The sequence below is a fragment of the Mauremys reevesii genome, linkage group 7 (genome assembly GCF_016161935.1).
Source record: "Mauremys reevesii isolate NIE-2019 linkage group 7, ASM1616193v1, whole genome shotgun sequence".
In the NCBI taxonomy this organism is placed as follows: Eukaryota; Metazoa; Chordata; order Testudines; family Geoemydidae; genus Mauremys; species Mauremys reevesii.
In genome coordinates this window covers 101,196,621-101,211,704 of record NC_052629.1, presented here as the reverse complement: position 1 = coordinate 101,211,704, position 15,084 = coordinate 101,196,621, and the positions used below count along the sequence as shown (strand labels likewise).

Below are 15,084 nucleotides of genomic sequence, written 5' to 3'. Positions count from 1 at the left end.
CCCCTCCCCCACCAATTCGTCTAAGTTATTCTTGGCCTCTTGTCTAAAACTATGTTGTAGCATTACTGGTGCAGAATGGCTGCTGTATTCTACTCACGAGGTGACTGTTTTTTAGTTGTGGGCAACTGATCCCTATAATATCTTACCTATAACAGTTCTTTGCGCTCCTCCATGATGATAGCACTATATCAGTGCAATTCAAAACTACATTTTCTTTTCCATTACATTTTAAAAAGGACACTAAAACCTATTATACTTTGGACTTTTTTAAAATAACTGTGAGACAATTTTAAAACTACATGGAATTTGCAAAATCAGAAAACAGGTGAATCCTCGGTCTACCAGCTTCTTCGGTTTCTGAAGCAGGAATAGGCATTCCTTGAATGACAACTAGAAACAAATGAAAGCATGATATCAAGGCCAAGCCTACCATCTAGAGAGTTACAGAAAATGTTTTAACGTGAACTGAACAAAGCAGATGGCGCTAATTGAGGGATTATATAATGAGGCTCTTTCTGTTGATTCTTTATTAGACTCTAACTCCTGGAGGGAACTTCTATAAACTTTCATTAAATGGCAGGAGGATTTTTTTTTTTAATTTATTTGCTCTCCCTTTTCTATAGGGACAATTCAGGAAATATGACCTTAAACATATTTATAAGTAGGAAACATTTAAATTTATTTTGGCTTGAGGATTTGGTCTATTTTATGGCATCTAGTCACATGGCACTAATTATAATAGTACAGTTTCCTATTTTGTTATGAACCATGTAGCATACTGCCCTACTACCATCTCCTGTGTGTGTGGTTTTTTTGTTTGTGTGTTTTAATAAGCCATATCTTGCAAGCTGGCCAGCTTGAGCCTGGCCATTGCTTTGAGATGCCTTTCACCCAATTGTGACAGGGAAGGGCAAGTGCACAATAGTGCTGGTACCAATCTTCCTTTGAACTCCCTGTTGGACTAACTCATCAGCATTATGCCTCCGACTTCAGAAAGGCAGTTAAATATGTGCTTGAGTAGTCCCACTGCTGCTCCTATGCTTAAAGATAGGCACATGCCAGTTCAGGAAGGTACTAAAGCACTTGTTAGGGTGCCACTTCCTCCTTCTCTGTCTAGATGCAAAATTTAGGTCTTGCTTACTTGTCATTTAAAGACTCCATGGCACTTGTAAGTGCTGGGTTGTTAGCCAAACTCTAGTTCACGTGAGGATAGTTTTTTGCTGATCTGTATTGTCTGACAGTTCATTAGATACGTATTTTTCCATTATTCTTCTTAAACTTTTGGAAGGATGGTTGCATGCTGTTCACCATTGACCGTTTCCACCCTAGGGGATTAAGTGATTCCCTGAATTTGTAAACTGTTTATGGACCTTCTGGGGCAAAGACACTACAATAATACAATCTCAAGGTTTATATTAACCATTGTGATGGCCCATTTTATCAGTGTATGTCTGTCTTTCTGATCTTGCACCAGGAAATCGTGACTTCAAGAAAATGGTACTTTTTCATATCTTGGTGGCAGAAACACTTCATTCCTAAAGAGCAATATCATCAAGCTATTTTTACTGATTTGCTAGGAAGGAAAATGCTTTGTATTCCTGGAAACCTGAAGTGTTAGGTGAAGACAGTCAGTATTCCTCAAGAAAGCAAGATTATTTTCCTGATGTAGTTGCAAGTTCAAACATTCTTAAAAAAAGGGGGAGGGGGGGAGCTGCAAATTTAATCTGATAATTTGAATGAATTGATATTGCTTACTGAGAGTCTTATATCGAAATTGACTAATGGTGGTGTCTTGGCATTGAAAACAAGGCATAGCACCAGTCTAGACAGTCAAGCACCAATATCTGATTTCAAACATTAAAGTCTCTCTTTTTTTATATATTAAAAAAAAAAAAAATTCTATCTACCAAAACAACTGTTATAATACTGGTCTAGCTTCTGTGGAAGTGTAGTGAAATCTTTTTTTTGTACTTCAAACAAAATATCACAAATTGTTGAGCATAGTTCCTATGGCATAAGGATGCTATAAATTAGTTTTCTCATTTCCATAACTGTATGCAGTTAACATTACAAAAACTGGAAAATGGCCAGTATAAACAGGTCCAGATATTTTTATAATCCAGGTTATTGTTAGGGCCCTACCAAAATCAGAGTCCATTTTGGTCAATGTCATGGTCATAGGATTTTAATAAAAAATTTCATGATTTCACATATTTAAATCTGAAATTTCATGGTGTTGTAACTGTAGAGGTCCTGACCAAAAGGAGATTAACCTTGTGACCTCACACAATGGGAGGGGAGAGGGGGTTGCGATATTGCCACCCTTCTGCACTGCCTTCAGAGCTGGGCCCTTTGCCAGCCACCGGCCACCCAGCTCTGAAGGCAGTGCAGAAGTAAGGGTGGCAATACCATGAACCCTCCCCCGCCACAATAACTTTGTGATCCCCCACAACCCCATTTTGGGTCGGGACGCCCCCTAGTTTGAGAAACACTGGTCTCCCTCATGAAATCTGTACGGTATAGGGTAAAAGTACACACAAGACCAGATTTCACGGTCCAGGGTGTTTGTGTGGTTTTTTGTTTTGTTTTTTTTTTGGTTTTTTTTTGTTCATGGCTGTGAATTTGGTAGGGCCCTAGTAATTGTACTTTCCTTCCTGAGCTCCTTGTAAGAGTAAGACCAGAAATAAGCTTAATGAATGCCATTAAAATCTAAACAGTGTGCACATATTACAGGATGTGGTGATGGTTATAAAGAACTAATACTTGTGTGTTTTATCTTTTAGGCATAGTAATCTAGACAATGTGATCTGGAACTGCACTTCTATATTAACAATTAGTACTTGGTTGCAACGAAAAACTTGACATGGCATAGTCTGTATAGGAACCATACATTCAACTGGTGGTTCTGGGGCTATGTGCCTCCTGAACTGTATTAAAATACCTTCTCTGGCTAAGTAACAGGTGATATGTATAGAAAAATGTTCCCTGACCTACCCCCAAATGCTCCCTTCCTTTTTAAAAAAACAAACAAACAAACAACCTCCCGAAACCCAGGTTGTGTTAACGTTGCTGACTGGGTTTTTGCTGGCTGAAGTCAGGGTTGAATGACTTCCCCATCCACCCCCTAATAAAATTAGCTTTTTGGTTTTGTTTCCTGCCCCCCTTTCTCCCCCCCCAACCCCAAATCCATGTAAACAACTCAATCGAACTACTATTTCGGCAGCTGAGGCAATAGGGATGTAAGAGCCCTGCTGTTTGCTGTATGCTTTGAAAAGGTTGCTTTTCCTTAGGCCTCAGTAAACCAAATCCAACAGAAAATAGTCCTTTTTTTTTTTTTTAAAGATTGAAGTGAAAGGCTGTTGATGATTAAATCTTTTACAGTACCTTAAACATTAACAACAAACAAAGCTACATAATTTTTACTTTTTTGTGTTTTACATGTGAACAGACAGAACTTGCTCTATAATGAAATTTGTGGATTTTTTTTTGACAGTATCATCAAAAGACGCATCATAAAGCCTTGCTGTGTGCTTGATTTGATGAAAACAAATCATACACAGAATGAGATCCTTCATTAAACATTTTTTCCCCCTCAGGTGAAATGCATATTTTGGGTTTAAATCACCTTCAATTCAGAACCTTAGGGTCAAGATATTCAAAAATTAAGAGTGTCTGGTTTGACTTTTTAAAGGGGCCTGACTTTTCCAGTGGTTGAATGGAAAATCCAAGGTGCTTTAAGGGGTCTCAAATTGCTATATTGCCCATGGATCTATATTTAGTTCAGAGATGGCATCAATTCTCAGCCTAACTATAGTTCTTGTGATAGACATAAGTTAATAACATTTCATTTAATGTAAAAAAAAATTACATAATACGCTTTCAAAACCTATTCTTGAACAAGAGCTATGCTTGTCTTTCTCTGCATATAAAACTTTGTTCCCAAGAAATTAAAAAACAAACCTTTGTTATTACCAGAACTGTGGACTACATATACTCTCCTTGTTCAAGGGATTAGGTGGTAATACCACAGCAGTCTATGTGACTTGCCATATGCAAAACTGTTGGATGTCTAGTTGTCAATAACACATTATTCATCGTAGAAGAAAATGAAGATTAGGCTTGTGAAGAAACTACATTTTGGAGGACTGCTGATCTCCATAAAAATCATTCATCAGAGTGCAAGGTCTAAGAAAACACAAATGTGTAACATCATTAATAATGTCCCAACAGAGTTTTAAGGGCGGGCAGGACCTCTCCATAGGCAGTAACCTGCCTTTTTACTGACTTGCATTGAGGAAGTAGACAATATGCTGCTGTAATATGGGGCCTTTCTTGTATATAATATTGCAAGTCTTGTGAACTGTATACATAACATTGAGCAGCTAGGGCAACTTTGTTCATCAAGATTACAGGAATTCAACAACAGCCATAGTAACATAACTGGACAACCACTTCAAACCACTGTTTTTACTACAAGACATTTGAAGAAAATTTATTTTTAGTTGCTCTAAATAGAAATCCTCATGGTGATCAAAGTTCAATGGAATCTATAGTGAAACTGTTTCCAGCATAATTTATTGAATGGAGTGCATGTTGATACTGTATAAATGCAGAATTACTGCAGTCTTAAATCAGATTTATCACTCAAGTGACTTCTTAAAAACTTTGACACACAGATTTATTTGTACGTAGTGTGGAAATTTCCCAATACTTTGATGTAACCTTTCTTAATCCTATAAGAAGAGCTCTAATATAGTGAACAACAAAGCACGTTTGTTTTTTTCTTTTAGATCTGAAGAAATCAAGATGTAGCCAAGATAATGTGTGTGTGGTGTGTGTTGGTTTTCTTTCTTGTGTGTGCGCGCGCGCTAAAACTGCTGCTGTAATACATTTTAATTAATGGAGGAAAAAACTTATCCTGATTTTCCTCTCTGCTCCTTCCCTGTGCTTGGTTGGGTGTCTTCCCCCACCCCCAATGTCTTGAACTATGATTGTGAGCTGTTTGGGTTAGGGACCATTGTATTGTATGTCAGTAGGATACATGGTAAAATGGGGCCATGAGTTGGTAGTTGCCTTCAGACTCTACTGTAATACGTATAATGCACACTCTAGCCAAACTTTGTCATTAATAGGGTTCACATGCATACTTAGCTGTGTATGTATAACAAATAGGTTTTGTGTTAATGCTTACCATGGCATTAAATCTTTAAAAGTACAACTGTATGATATATACAGCTGCAAGAACTAAGCCTTCTGCCTCTGTTGAAAGATAACTTGTTTCAGTAACAAATTTTAAAAAAAATCAATAAAAACAGGATCAATTTTTTTTTTTTATGTCCATGCTAAATTTAGCCTTCCTGTAGAGACAAATGTATGGCTCAGGTGCCTTAAATAACCATGGCAGTGACTTAATACTGCATAAAGAAACAAATCATGACTCCTATGTCTAGTAATCCCTTCTTAGAAGGGTCAGATGACTGACTAGATGCCACTAGAAAGCAAACTGCTTGCTCATTAGTCTTTTTCCACTTATATACCTTTTAAGTCTCATTCTTGCAAGATAAGTAAAACATGCAGCACTCACTATTTTCACTTTCCATTAAGATGGACCCAATTGCATGACCATAAATATAGCAATAGATGCTGTCCTTGTCTTCTAATTGGCAGTAACTGACAAGCTTTTACCAGCTGTTGGTCAAGATGTTCTTGTGACTTGGAGCCTCTATAATGACCCTGTTTAATTTTGTGCACCTTTCCCACCCCTTTTAAAAACCATGCAGATGCACACACCATGGCCCAGTCTTGTGTAATCCTTGACACACACTCTAAATCACTTACTGCTATTTTGGTAAATATTCTGTACTTTTATCCACCTTTATTTTTGTAATTCTTCTAGAACTTCTGTGCATCCTGTGCTTTTAGAGCGGGAGGCAGGCAGTAATAGAATGGCAAAAGCACTATTTGGAAGGTATATAGCAGAACTGTTTACAAACCAGAACTCCTGTATCGTCAGGATAAAGCTCTATTTCTGTACACCTTAAAAAAAGCTATGTAGAGAAAATACCTGGTACGTCGTCTTAGGAGTACAGCTCCATTTCTTTAGGTCTTCTCTCTCCAAGTCTGTGCTTCAGTTCTTTGCTACTTCATGCTCTACAGTCCCCTGCTGGTCATTTGGCCTTCATGCTGTGCAGCTAAAATGGTCTGTGGGGATGGAGATGAGGGGCTGAAAGATAAACCCAAACCAAGGAGACTGCTATGCAGATTTAGGCAATAGCTTAGCAAAAAAGTAAATTTGAAGTGGCCATCTTTGTGAATGCATAATTATGTTGTACAGAAGACCCATGTTGTCCTGGGGAATTTCTTAAACTAGAATGGGAGCAACCATAGCTGAACCTAGTGTCCCCTCTATAATAGCCATTTATTGTCAGGGTAAGTAGCCTACATATTCACTAGGCACTGTAACATCAAATTCCACCTTTTTGTGAGACAGTTTTTAATACAAAAAATATCTAAAATGAATCAAGCCATTAAACTTAAATAGGATTTTTATCTTGATCTTATAAAGCTATTAGTGAAATGAAAATGTACTGGGAAGCTTTCAAATGTGTATTAATACTAACTTTCTTCTCTCTGTATAGCACTCTTTCAGCCAGTAGCTATGGGATCTCGAGAGTTTGAAGATGTTGTGAAAATTTTGCATTCATCTTATTTGGAGTCAGGTTCGATGGCCAATTTCAATTACAAAAGAGCCAGCTTAATCCATAGTGAGCTGTTGGAAAAGGAGGTGAGTACCCACAGTTTGCCGTTTATGAAACAGCGTATAAGCTATAAACTTTAGTGGTTTTGCCCAACCATTTACTTGAAGCCAAACGGTTTAATATGCTTAAGTGTTGGATCCTTGTAGTGTTGCTTCATGCTGGGTTCTTGAGGACTCTGTGTGTGTGTGTGTATTTGAATTAGGTTGCTATACTTAAATGGATAGCACTACAGAAATAATCTGATAAGCTTTTAAATTCAAGATAACTAAATTAGGGCTATTTCAAAACATAACATGACTCTTAATAATACACAATGTGAAATATAAATAAATATGGTTTGTAAACAGTATTATTAGTCTTTCCTCCTTGGAAGTTCCCATTACTAGCAGAGCTAACCAGATTTGCAATAGATGGTATATACAGAAGGGGGGTTACTGGTGCCCTCTTCTTTGGTCCCTGCCCCCCAAAAAGTAAGGGGGTGAGGGCTTGCTGATTTGATCTTGCTGCCTCCAAGATGAGGGAAATGGGTGGAGTGTCACACTTCTCGCTGTGTACCCTACCATTTCTATTATGGAGGCCTTTATGTTTCTCCTGCCTGCCTGGCTTCGTTTTTCTTCTGAATAAAACAGACTGGTTGCTGTGAATATCATTTGAACTGAGGTAAACACAAAATTTAACACTACATGAAGTTACTGATAGGAGAGCTACTATGACTCTTCTCCCACCGTGCCCCCCTTCTCCCCGAGTCTAGGTTTAAGCCCAGTGTTAATGGAAATTTTATGAGATATCAGAAGATTGTAGTGCAGAAAACAGCCTGCAACATTTAAATCTTTTTTTGGTCATAGCCGAGCCAGTAACCAAGACTGTGTGCTTCTTCAGAGGTCTGGTATCCAATTGCAGAATCTGGCCCAAAATGTCCAGACTACTACTGTTCCAGCAATTTTACTACTGACTATGCTTAGAAATCTCATACTGCTGGCTCGATGTCAGGAATATCTAAGAGTTTTATGGTGGATGAAACTCTAGCACCCTGAAGTGAGGGGGGGAAAAAAATGTGAGGGGGAGCTAGTGCCAGTGCCACTGTTTGAGATCTGAGCTTCTTTGTGCTTCCTGTTTCTTTCAATTTTGAGGTGTATAATTAATTATTGTAAATTAATGGTGGTATCTTCCAATACAGGTTTAATGCCTTCTGCATAAGCTATAGTAGTCTATTTAACTTTTAAATATTGCTCTTGCATTAAATCATCTCTTCTAGATTTATAGTTCTCTCAGAAGCAGTGGCAAAACAAGTTCAATAGCTGAATTAGCAAATCAAGCAGTGTGACTTTAAAACTAACAAGCAGTCATGAAAATACTGTGCTGAACCCTCTTGAAGAAAAAACTTGTTTGTCTCCTCAGTGCCACACCAAAAAAAAATCACTGCATTCTAGAACTATAACATCAGCTTTTACTGGCTTGTGTATTGTCTTGTTTTCAGACAATTCACAAACTGTTGATGATTTCCTGAGTGTTTTTGTGACTACGTAATTTGGCTGAATACTACGAAGTTTTCAAGCATGGAGAGAAGAATATAGCCTTGTTAATGTGCTTCTCCTTTCTCGAAAATGAAAGCACTAGTTAAAGGGCAACTTTTTTTCCTTTTTATTCTGTTTAAAATAACACATGGTCCAGTGCAAGCTTGTTTGTAACAGTATCAATTTTTGTAACTGAAGAAACAAACTGATAGCAGTGAGGCAAGACTAACAAAATATGAAATTTGGACTTGGTTTTTGTGCAACAGAAATCAGTGGTCAGAAGTGATGATGCAAGTCCTATGGTTCAGAAGTTGATCTAGAATGCAAGTCCAAAATGATATATGAGAACTTAAGCTGAATGCTTCCCCCTCCCATTTCCAAGGTGAAAGGATACACACTCTTCTAAAATTGTTTATTGGAAACTGTGCTGAAACATTAACCTAATTCAAATTGGCCTTTTGATTATTTGCACCTAGAGCTAACAGTGTAGACTGTAACTTAGCCAAATTAGACTTCTTGGAAGCCAGGTGGCAGTTGATTGTGCCAATACTGATTTCTTCATTGCATGTATTAAGATTTTGTTTGATAATAGTTCACAGAAAAACGCAGAGAACTGAAATGTGATGGTCGCCTAGAAAAAGAGCTTGTTGAATCCTATGCGTTTCTGATGGTTGATCGACCTCAGGTGAGTAGAGACAAGCTTTATAAAATAGCTTAGGTTCATTTTTTCTTTGGGATGGTTTTTCAAACAGAATTGTTTGTTGATGACTTTAGTTTCCACTAACTACCGATATGTGTTCTACATCTGCAGAATTCAGCACAACGGAGCCATAGTAATTACAGAAGAGAGGAATGTTGTCACAGAACTGATCTGTTACGCTGTGTAATTAGGGTTCCAGTTACAAATGTTTTATTTTCTTTACCTTTTGGGATCAGACCGCTTAGGCTTATGCTTATTTTCCACCCCCCCACCCCCCCCAAAAAAAGCATTCTAAGTTTTACCTATTGCGTGTTTAAACATTTGGCATTTTTAAAATATGCATGCTCTAACACCTCAAAAAGGGATATTGCCTGCTTGATTTTGAGACTTTTTTGGGGGGATCTTTGGGTAACTTGTACTGCCTTTCTCTTGACATGAACACAAGTGAGACCCCCCTGAAAATTGTTGTGTGACATATTGGCTAGTTGGAACTATTGCAGTGAGTCCCTTCCTTCTGATGTAAAAGCAGGGAGAGTATTTAAAAAAAAAAAAAAAAACTTCATGCTGCTTTCTGGGGTGTACGTCCTCTGCGATCAGACTCTGTATGAAAATAAATTATATATTAAAAATGTCTTCCTCAATGAGGCTGTATATCCCCAAGAGCCCTACGTAATCTGCCATATTTGCAATCAGGATCCTATAGGAAAGGCACCATATTGGATGGGGCCCTTCTGCTGCTACCTTATGATGGATGTAGGGTGGAGGAAGAAAAGATTCTGTATTCTCTTTACCTTTTATGATAGAGAGAAGTCATCAAAATGTAGTAGTTACACATTCAAGTGTGTGGCTGTTGATCAAGAACATCTTATTTTCTATAATTTTTTAGATGGCTATGGTTAAGTTGTATAGACCTATATCAATAAACACATTGCCTCCACAGCAAACAAAAGTGTCCATATTTGGCATGCATTAAAGTTTATGCCCTAAGATGGGTTCTCAAAAGGGGGGGGGGAGGTCACGAGGTTATTACATGGGGTGGTTGTGAGCTGTCAGCCTCCACACCAAACCCTGCTTTGCATTCAGCATTTATAATGGTGTTAAATATATAAAAGTGTTTTTTTAATTTGGGGGGGGGGGTCGCACTCAGAGGCTTGCTATGTGAAAGGGGTCACCGGTACAAAATTTGAGAATTACTTCCCTAAGGGTACGTCCATACTACCCGCCCGGATCGGCGGGTAGCAATCGACTTCTCGGAGTTCGATATATCACGTCTAGATGAGACGCGATATATATCGAACTCCGAACGCACTCCCGTCGACTCCGGAACTCTACCACCGCGAACGGCGGTGGCGGAGTCGACGGGGGAGCCGCGGACGTCGATCCCGCGCCGTGAGGACGGGTAAGTAGTTTGACTTCAGCTACGCTATTCGCGTAGCTGAAGTTGCGTACCTTAGTTCGACCCCCCCACCCCACCCCCCAGTGTAGACCAGGCCTAAGAGTTGTACAGTAACATAAGGTACAATTATAATTGAGATTACACTAATTTTGTATTAAGTGTTTCGCATAGAAATATAACTTAGAATATGTACTCATAAAAAGGAGAGGTTTATTAAACTGTTGCCTGTTCCACTCATAGTCTAACTTTACTTTGCCAAATATGTATGCATCTAAAATTAGATATATTTGTTCAATTCAGGTGCAAAATATATGTGAAAAAGGGCTACAGGCGGGCCATTCCAAAATAACAATTCTTGGCAGCCCTTCCATGGGTAACTATCTATCTTTTCTTTTCTTTCTGTATATTTACATCATACAGTATGATTTTTACAATATGAATGTGATATTACTTTAAACCTATTGTCCTTGCTATAGCATTTCCCAAAATTTGCACTTACACTTCAGAAAAATCCCACCCAGCTGATTTCAGGTAATGACCTTTGGTTCAGGAGCAGTACAGTTCACAAATATACGAATTAACAAAATTAAGCTTGTCTTAAAAATAGATTTCACAGATGTAAGAATGAATTACCCAATTAAAATTTTTCAGGGAATGTTCTAGGCATCTATAGGCAGAATCCTATTCATTTTTGGGGACAATTGGAAAACCAAATTGGGGGGAGAGAGCACATTTAGCCCCTGTGATCTGTTTAGCTTGAAGTTGTAGTTCTGCGCTGCTGCAGTTGTCTGTCGATCAAAGAACTGGTTGAGGGCACCCATTTAAGTCCTTCCAGCATAACACTACCCCCAACTCAGCTGAAACTCTGCACGGAGGCAAACAATGGGGGAAAGGCTGACAGACACGGCTCTGGCCAGGAATCTGTGATGTGCCCCACCAGGATCCAGCCTTCCCTATATCTTGTACCTTCAGAGATCCAGTGTCCTAGCACCATGGCCATGCAGGGCTCTCTCTACGGTTCCACTGTCATGGTCTTGCTCAGTCATTTACCAGCCAGAGTGTAGGAGCCATCCCTGCGCAAGAACTATTTTAGCAGTACGGTGGTCACAGCTGGGGCTTGTCATAATCTTTGCTGTCATCGGGACTCTGCTCTGCTGGGGCAGGATGACTGCAGCCACCTGCACACCTTCTGCCCTGATGTTTTGGGCTTGGCAGCACAGGAAGCCCCCTGCAACAGCACTGTCAGCTCTGCCTATTCCCAACCCTGCAACTGTAAAAATAAAAATTGATTCAAAGAAAAAAATCAAGTTCTGCCAAACTTAACTGTGGAATGTTGCCCACAGTTTGATGTAGTAGCATGAAACATTGTTATGCTTCTCATCAAGCAGTTTAGTCTGTTTGCCCTTCCATGTAGCTACAATATTGCTACAATTTTACTGAACTGATATTTGTCTTATTATAGAAATGGCTAATACTCTTGTCATGCTGATTAATCTCCTAACTGTAACATCTTAATGTTAAGAATCTTTGTTTTCTTAACTTTGTACTCTATCTTCCTCATCAGGTGTATATCTCTCCAGATATGCTGATTTATTACAAGCTAATCCCCTGGAAGCTGGAGCAACTGGTGATGTGATTATTTTTAAAATAATAAAGGTAACTTCTGCTCTTAGCTTTTATCTTTAAAGGCTGCATTTCTTATTACTGAAGCTTTCTTGCTTTTGGTGGCTTGTTATAGAATTCTGCTACCAATTTTTGGAGAGAATCTGAACGTATACAAGGCTCTGTAGTAGGAAGAAAATATGTAATTTTTATTTAAAAGCATATATTAACTTTAAACCACAACTTAGCTCTTTCTCTGCAGTTTTTGTTCCTACAATTTTGCTTTTTCTTCAAAAAGATGGAACGAGAATGACTTTTATAAATACTTGTAACTAAATGTCAGTTACCTCATTCTTACAGTGCTGTTGTACTTTATCTGTAGCTGCTCTAACGATTGATATAGTTAAGAAATTAACCCTGCAATTCCTTTTTGCTCTATAGGGAAAAATGAAAAGCGTATATGACCACATGGGTGTGAAAACAATGGAATCAACAGCTAAAAGTGCATTAGATCCAACACCAAAGCATGAGTGTCATGTTTCAAAGAATGCTAATAAAGTAAATTCCTTGTTGGCTTATAGAGCTTATGAGCTTACTCAGGTAGGAGAGCAGCTTCATTTATATATTGTATATTTGTGTCTATGAAAAGAAAGCATGGTGGTGTAGTGTTACAGATTTTAACACTTCAGACAGGGAGTCAGATGTGGATTACCTGATACCTTACTGGACAAGTAAGATATTTGCCTGTTCTAAAATCTTACATATATCTCAACATAGTTTTTCATTCTGTTGTAATGAAAACATTGTAAGTGGTTCTGTATTCCTTTGCTAAGCTCACAATAAGTTTCTCCCTCTCTAAAATATTATCTTTGCGTATGTGTCACTGTGGATCCCACTGCAGGTGAGCACACACCTCACCTGTATAAGAACAGAGTGGCTCTTTTTTAAAGGTGGCTGGATCAGTGTACGTACTCTGTCTCCTCATACTCCTGTACGAGGGCATGCCCGCCCCATCCCTCAGTTTCCTCTTGCCACCCGTGGCAGTGAGACGGAATTTGATGAGTGTCTGACCCCACTGCTGCTTGTTAGCTCAGGCTAAAACTTTTCAAAGACTTCTACTTCTCATTTTCCTATATTTTGACCTCCAAGGACTGATTCAAACTCTCTACTGGTGAGACCAGCCCACCCCCTGACTTCAAGTCTTATCCATCCTGTGATGGATTAATCCCCTGAACAATGGACACAGGAGATGTCTCTCTCCCCTCCTCCCCCCGCTTCTTTTTTAGGAGGGGTGGGGCGAGGATATCACATCTCAGATGCTTGTCATTCTCTGCTAGCGTGAACTTCAGCTTCGTGATTTGCGTTTTCTTGAACAGACCACAAAGGTCTCCTCAGACTGCTAAGAGGCAAACTCCAGAGTCTTGCTTGATAAGTCAGTGCCACGTTGAACAGACAAGTGATGACAAAGACCATTGTGGAGAAGACTGCACTAAGAAAAGACCTGGCATTGACATGGCTCTGGTGCCCTTGCACTAACGCTCAGCATCCTCCCATAAAAATGGAGAAGCCTGTGACACTGTGGAGTCTGCCATCCTTGGTTTTGACAATGCACTCCTTGGTGTGGACCATTGTTGGTGCCCAGCCTCTTACTAGCACTGGTACAGAATTAATACTTAGTGTGCCTTGTGTGTCTGTGCCACCCCTAAAAGAAGTTTACTCTTCACTATCACTGGGGCACATATGCTCCCTGTCTTTGAGCAGAGAACCATCTCCGCTGAGCTCTGTGATTACTGCTATTAAGAGCCCTACTGGCTTTTCCCCTGCAGGGGTCACCCCCTGCTGGCTTGACTCATTCAGTGCCAGTCTTGACAACACCCAGCAACTCAGCTGTACTCCTATGGCATGCTGTTCTGGCCCTATTGCAGGTGCTATGGCCCATCATTTGGACATTGCAAAACCAGTCTCTGATGCCATTGAGGAAGAGATCTCTCTCTGCACCAGCATCCCTGGCCAGACCACCAATGCCTGAATATCAGGCAGGGCCATATCCAGAAGCGGAGCAACTCCTGCACCATGTCAATGCCAAAGGAGCTCTCATCTTCATGTGTTGAAGTGATAGCCTTGGCATCAGTACTGGCACCTGATAACTTTAAAGTGTTCGCGGAGTTACTTGTGAGGATTACTGGGACTCTGGAGACAGATGTCTGTCATATTGGTGAAATCCCGCAAGCTGTTTGACATCCTGTCAGCTGGTCCAGCCAGGAAAACCCTCCCATTAGTGATGGACTGTTTGACCTCGCCAAAGCATTGTGGCAGACACCAGCCACAGAACTGCCAACTGTGAAACAGATCAACACACACCAGATTACCTCCCACTCCCTATGGGATTTAAATAATTCTATACTCACCCCAACCCAGACTCCTTAGTCATGTTGGTTTTACAAGAGGAAAGAAAGGAAAAGGACCCCAAATCACTCCTCCATCCTCTTCCCCCTCCCTCCCCAAAGTCATATCCTTCAGCGTAGCTGCAGCTGCATCTGGCTAGTTTGCCAGGCCCTACTGGTCAAGTATGGATAGGGTGACACCCTCATTTGTGAAGCTCCCTCGTGAAAGCAGAGAGGGGCTTAAGGACTTAAGTGGGGAAAACCAGCTGGTGGCCAAGATCGTCTTTCAGGTGGTGATGGAGGCCTCTGACACTCTGGCTACATCCACAGTGACCATGTGCAGAGCGTCATGGCTCCAGGCATCAGCCATGCTAAGTGAGGTGCAGGCCACAATTGAGGACTTATCCTTTGAAGTCTCAGAGCTGTTTAGTGAGACAGTACTTTGCACCCACCGAAGTATTAAAAAGCTCTCCTATGTTTTCTGGGGATTTATACCTCCTCTTTTCATACTGCAAGACACCTCCTCGGTCCATGCTGTGTACCAACTTAGCCACCCACCTGGCCCATAGAAGTTCCTGAGATTCACTGTGGGGCTCAACCATTATGAACACAGGGTTGTGTCCTTTGGACTCTCCATAGCATCTTATGATGGAATGCTTCCTTTGCCCTGTGTTGCAGCCAGGTCAGGAGAACCTGCCTCTGCATCAGTCTCCAGGCAGATCTAGTGCCT

The 15,084-nt window shown here is 40.1% G+C and overlaps 1 protein-coding gene across 7 annotated transcripts in view; it reads left to right on the top strand.

Annotated features, from left to right (window-relative positions):
* Positions 1-15,084, top strand: part of TASOR (transcription activation suppressor) — a 56,304-nt gene that overhangs the window by 3,256 nt on the left and 37,964 nt on the right. For all 7 annotated transcript variants that reach the window (XM_039546915.1, XM_039546913.1, XM_039546914.1 and 4 more), the window contains exons 2-6: positions 6,639-6,784; positions 8,865-8,957; positions 10,669-10,741; positions 11,933-12,024; positions 12,412-12,570. In XM_039546915.1, the coding sequence (XP_039402849.1) occupies positions 6,639-6,784; positions 8,865-8,957; positions 10,669-10,741; positions 11,933-12,024; positions 12,412-12,570 (563 nt within the window). The remainder of the gene's footprint in view (positions 1-6,638; positions 6,785-8,864; positions 8,958-10,668; positions 10,742-11,932; positions 12,025-12,411; positions 12,571-15,084) is intronic.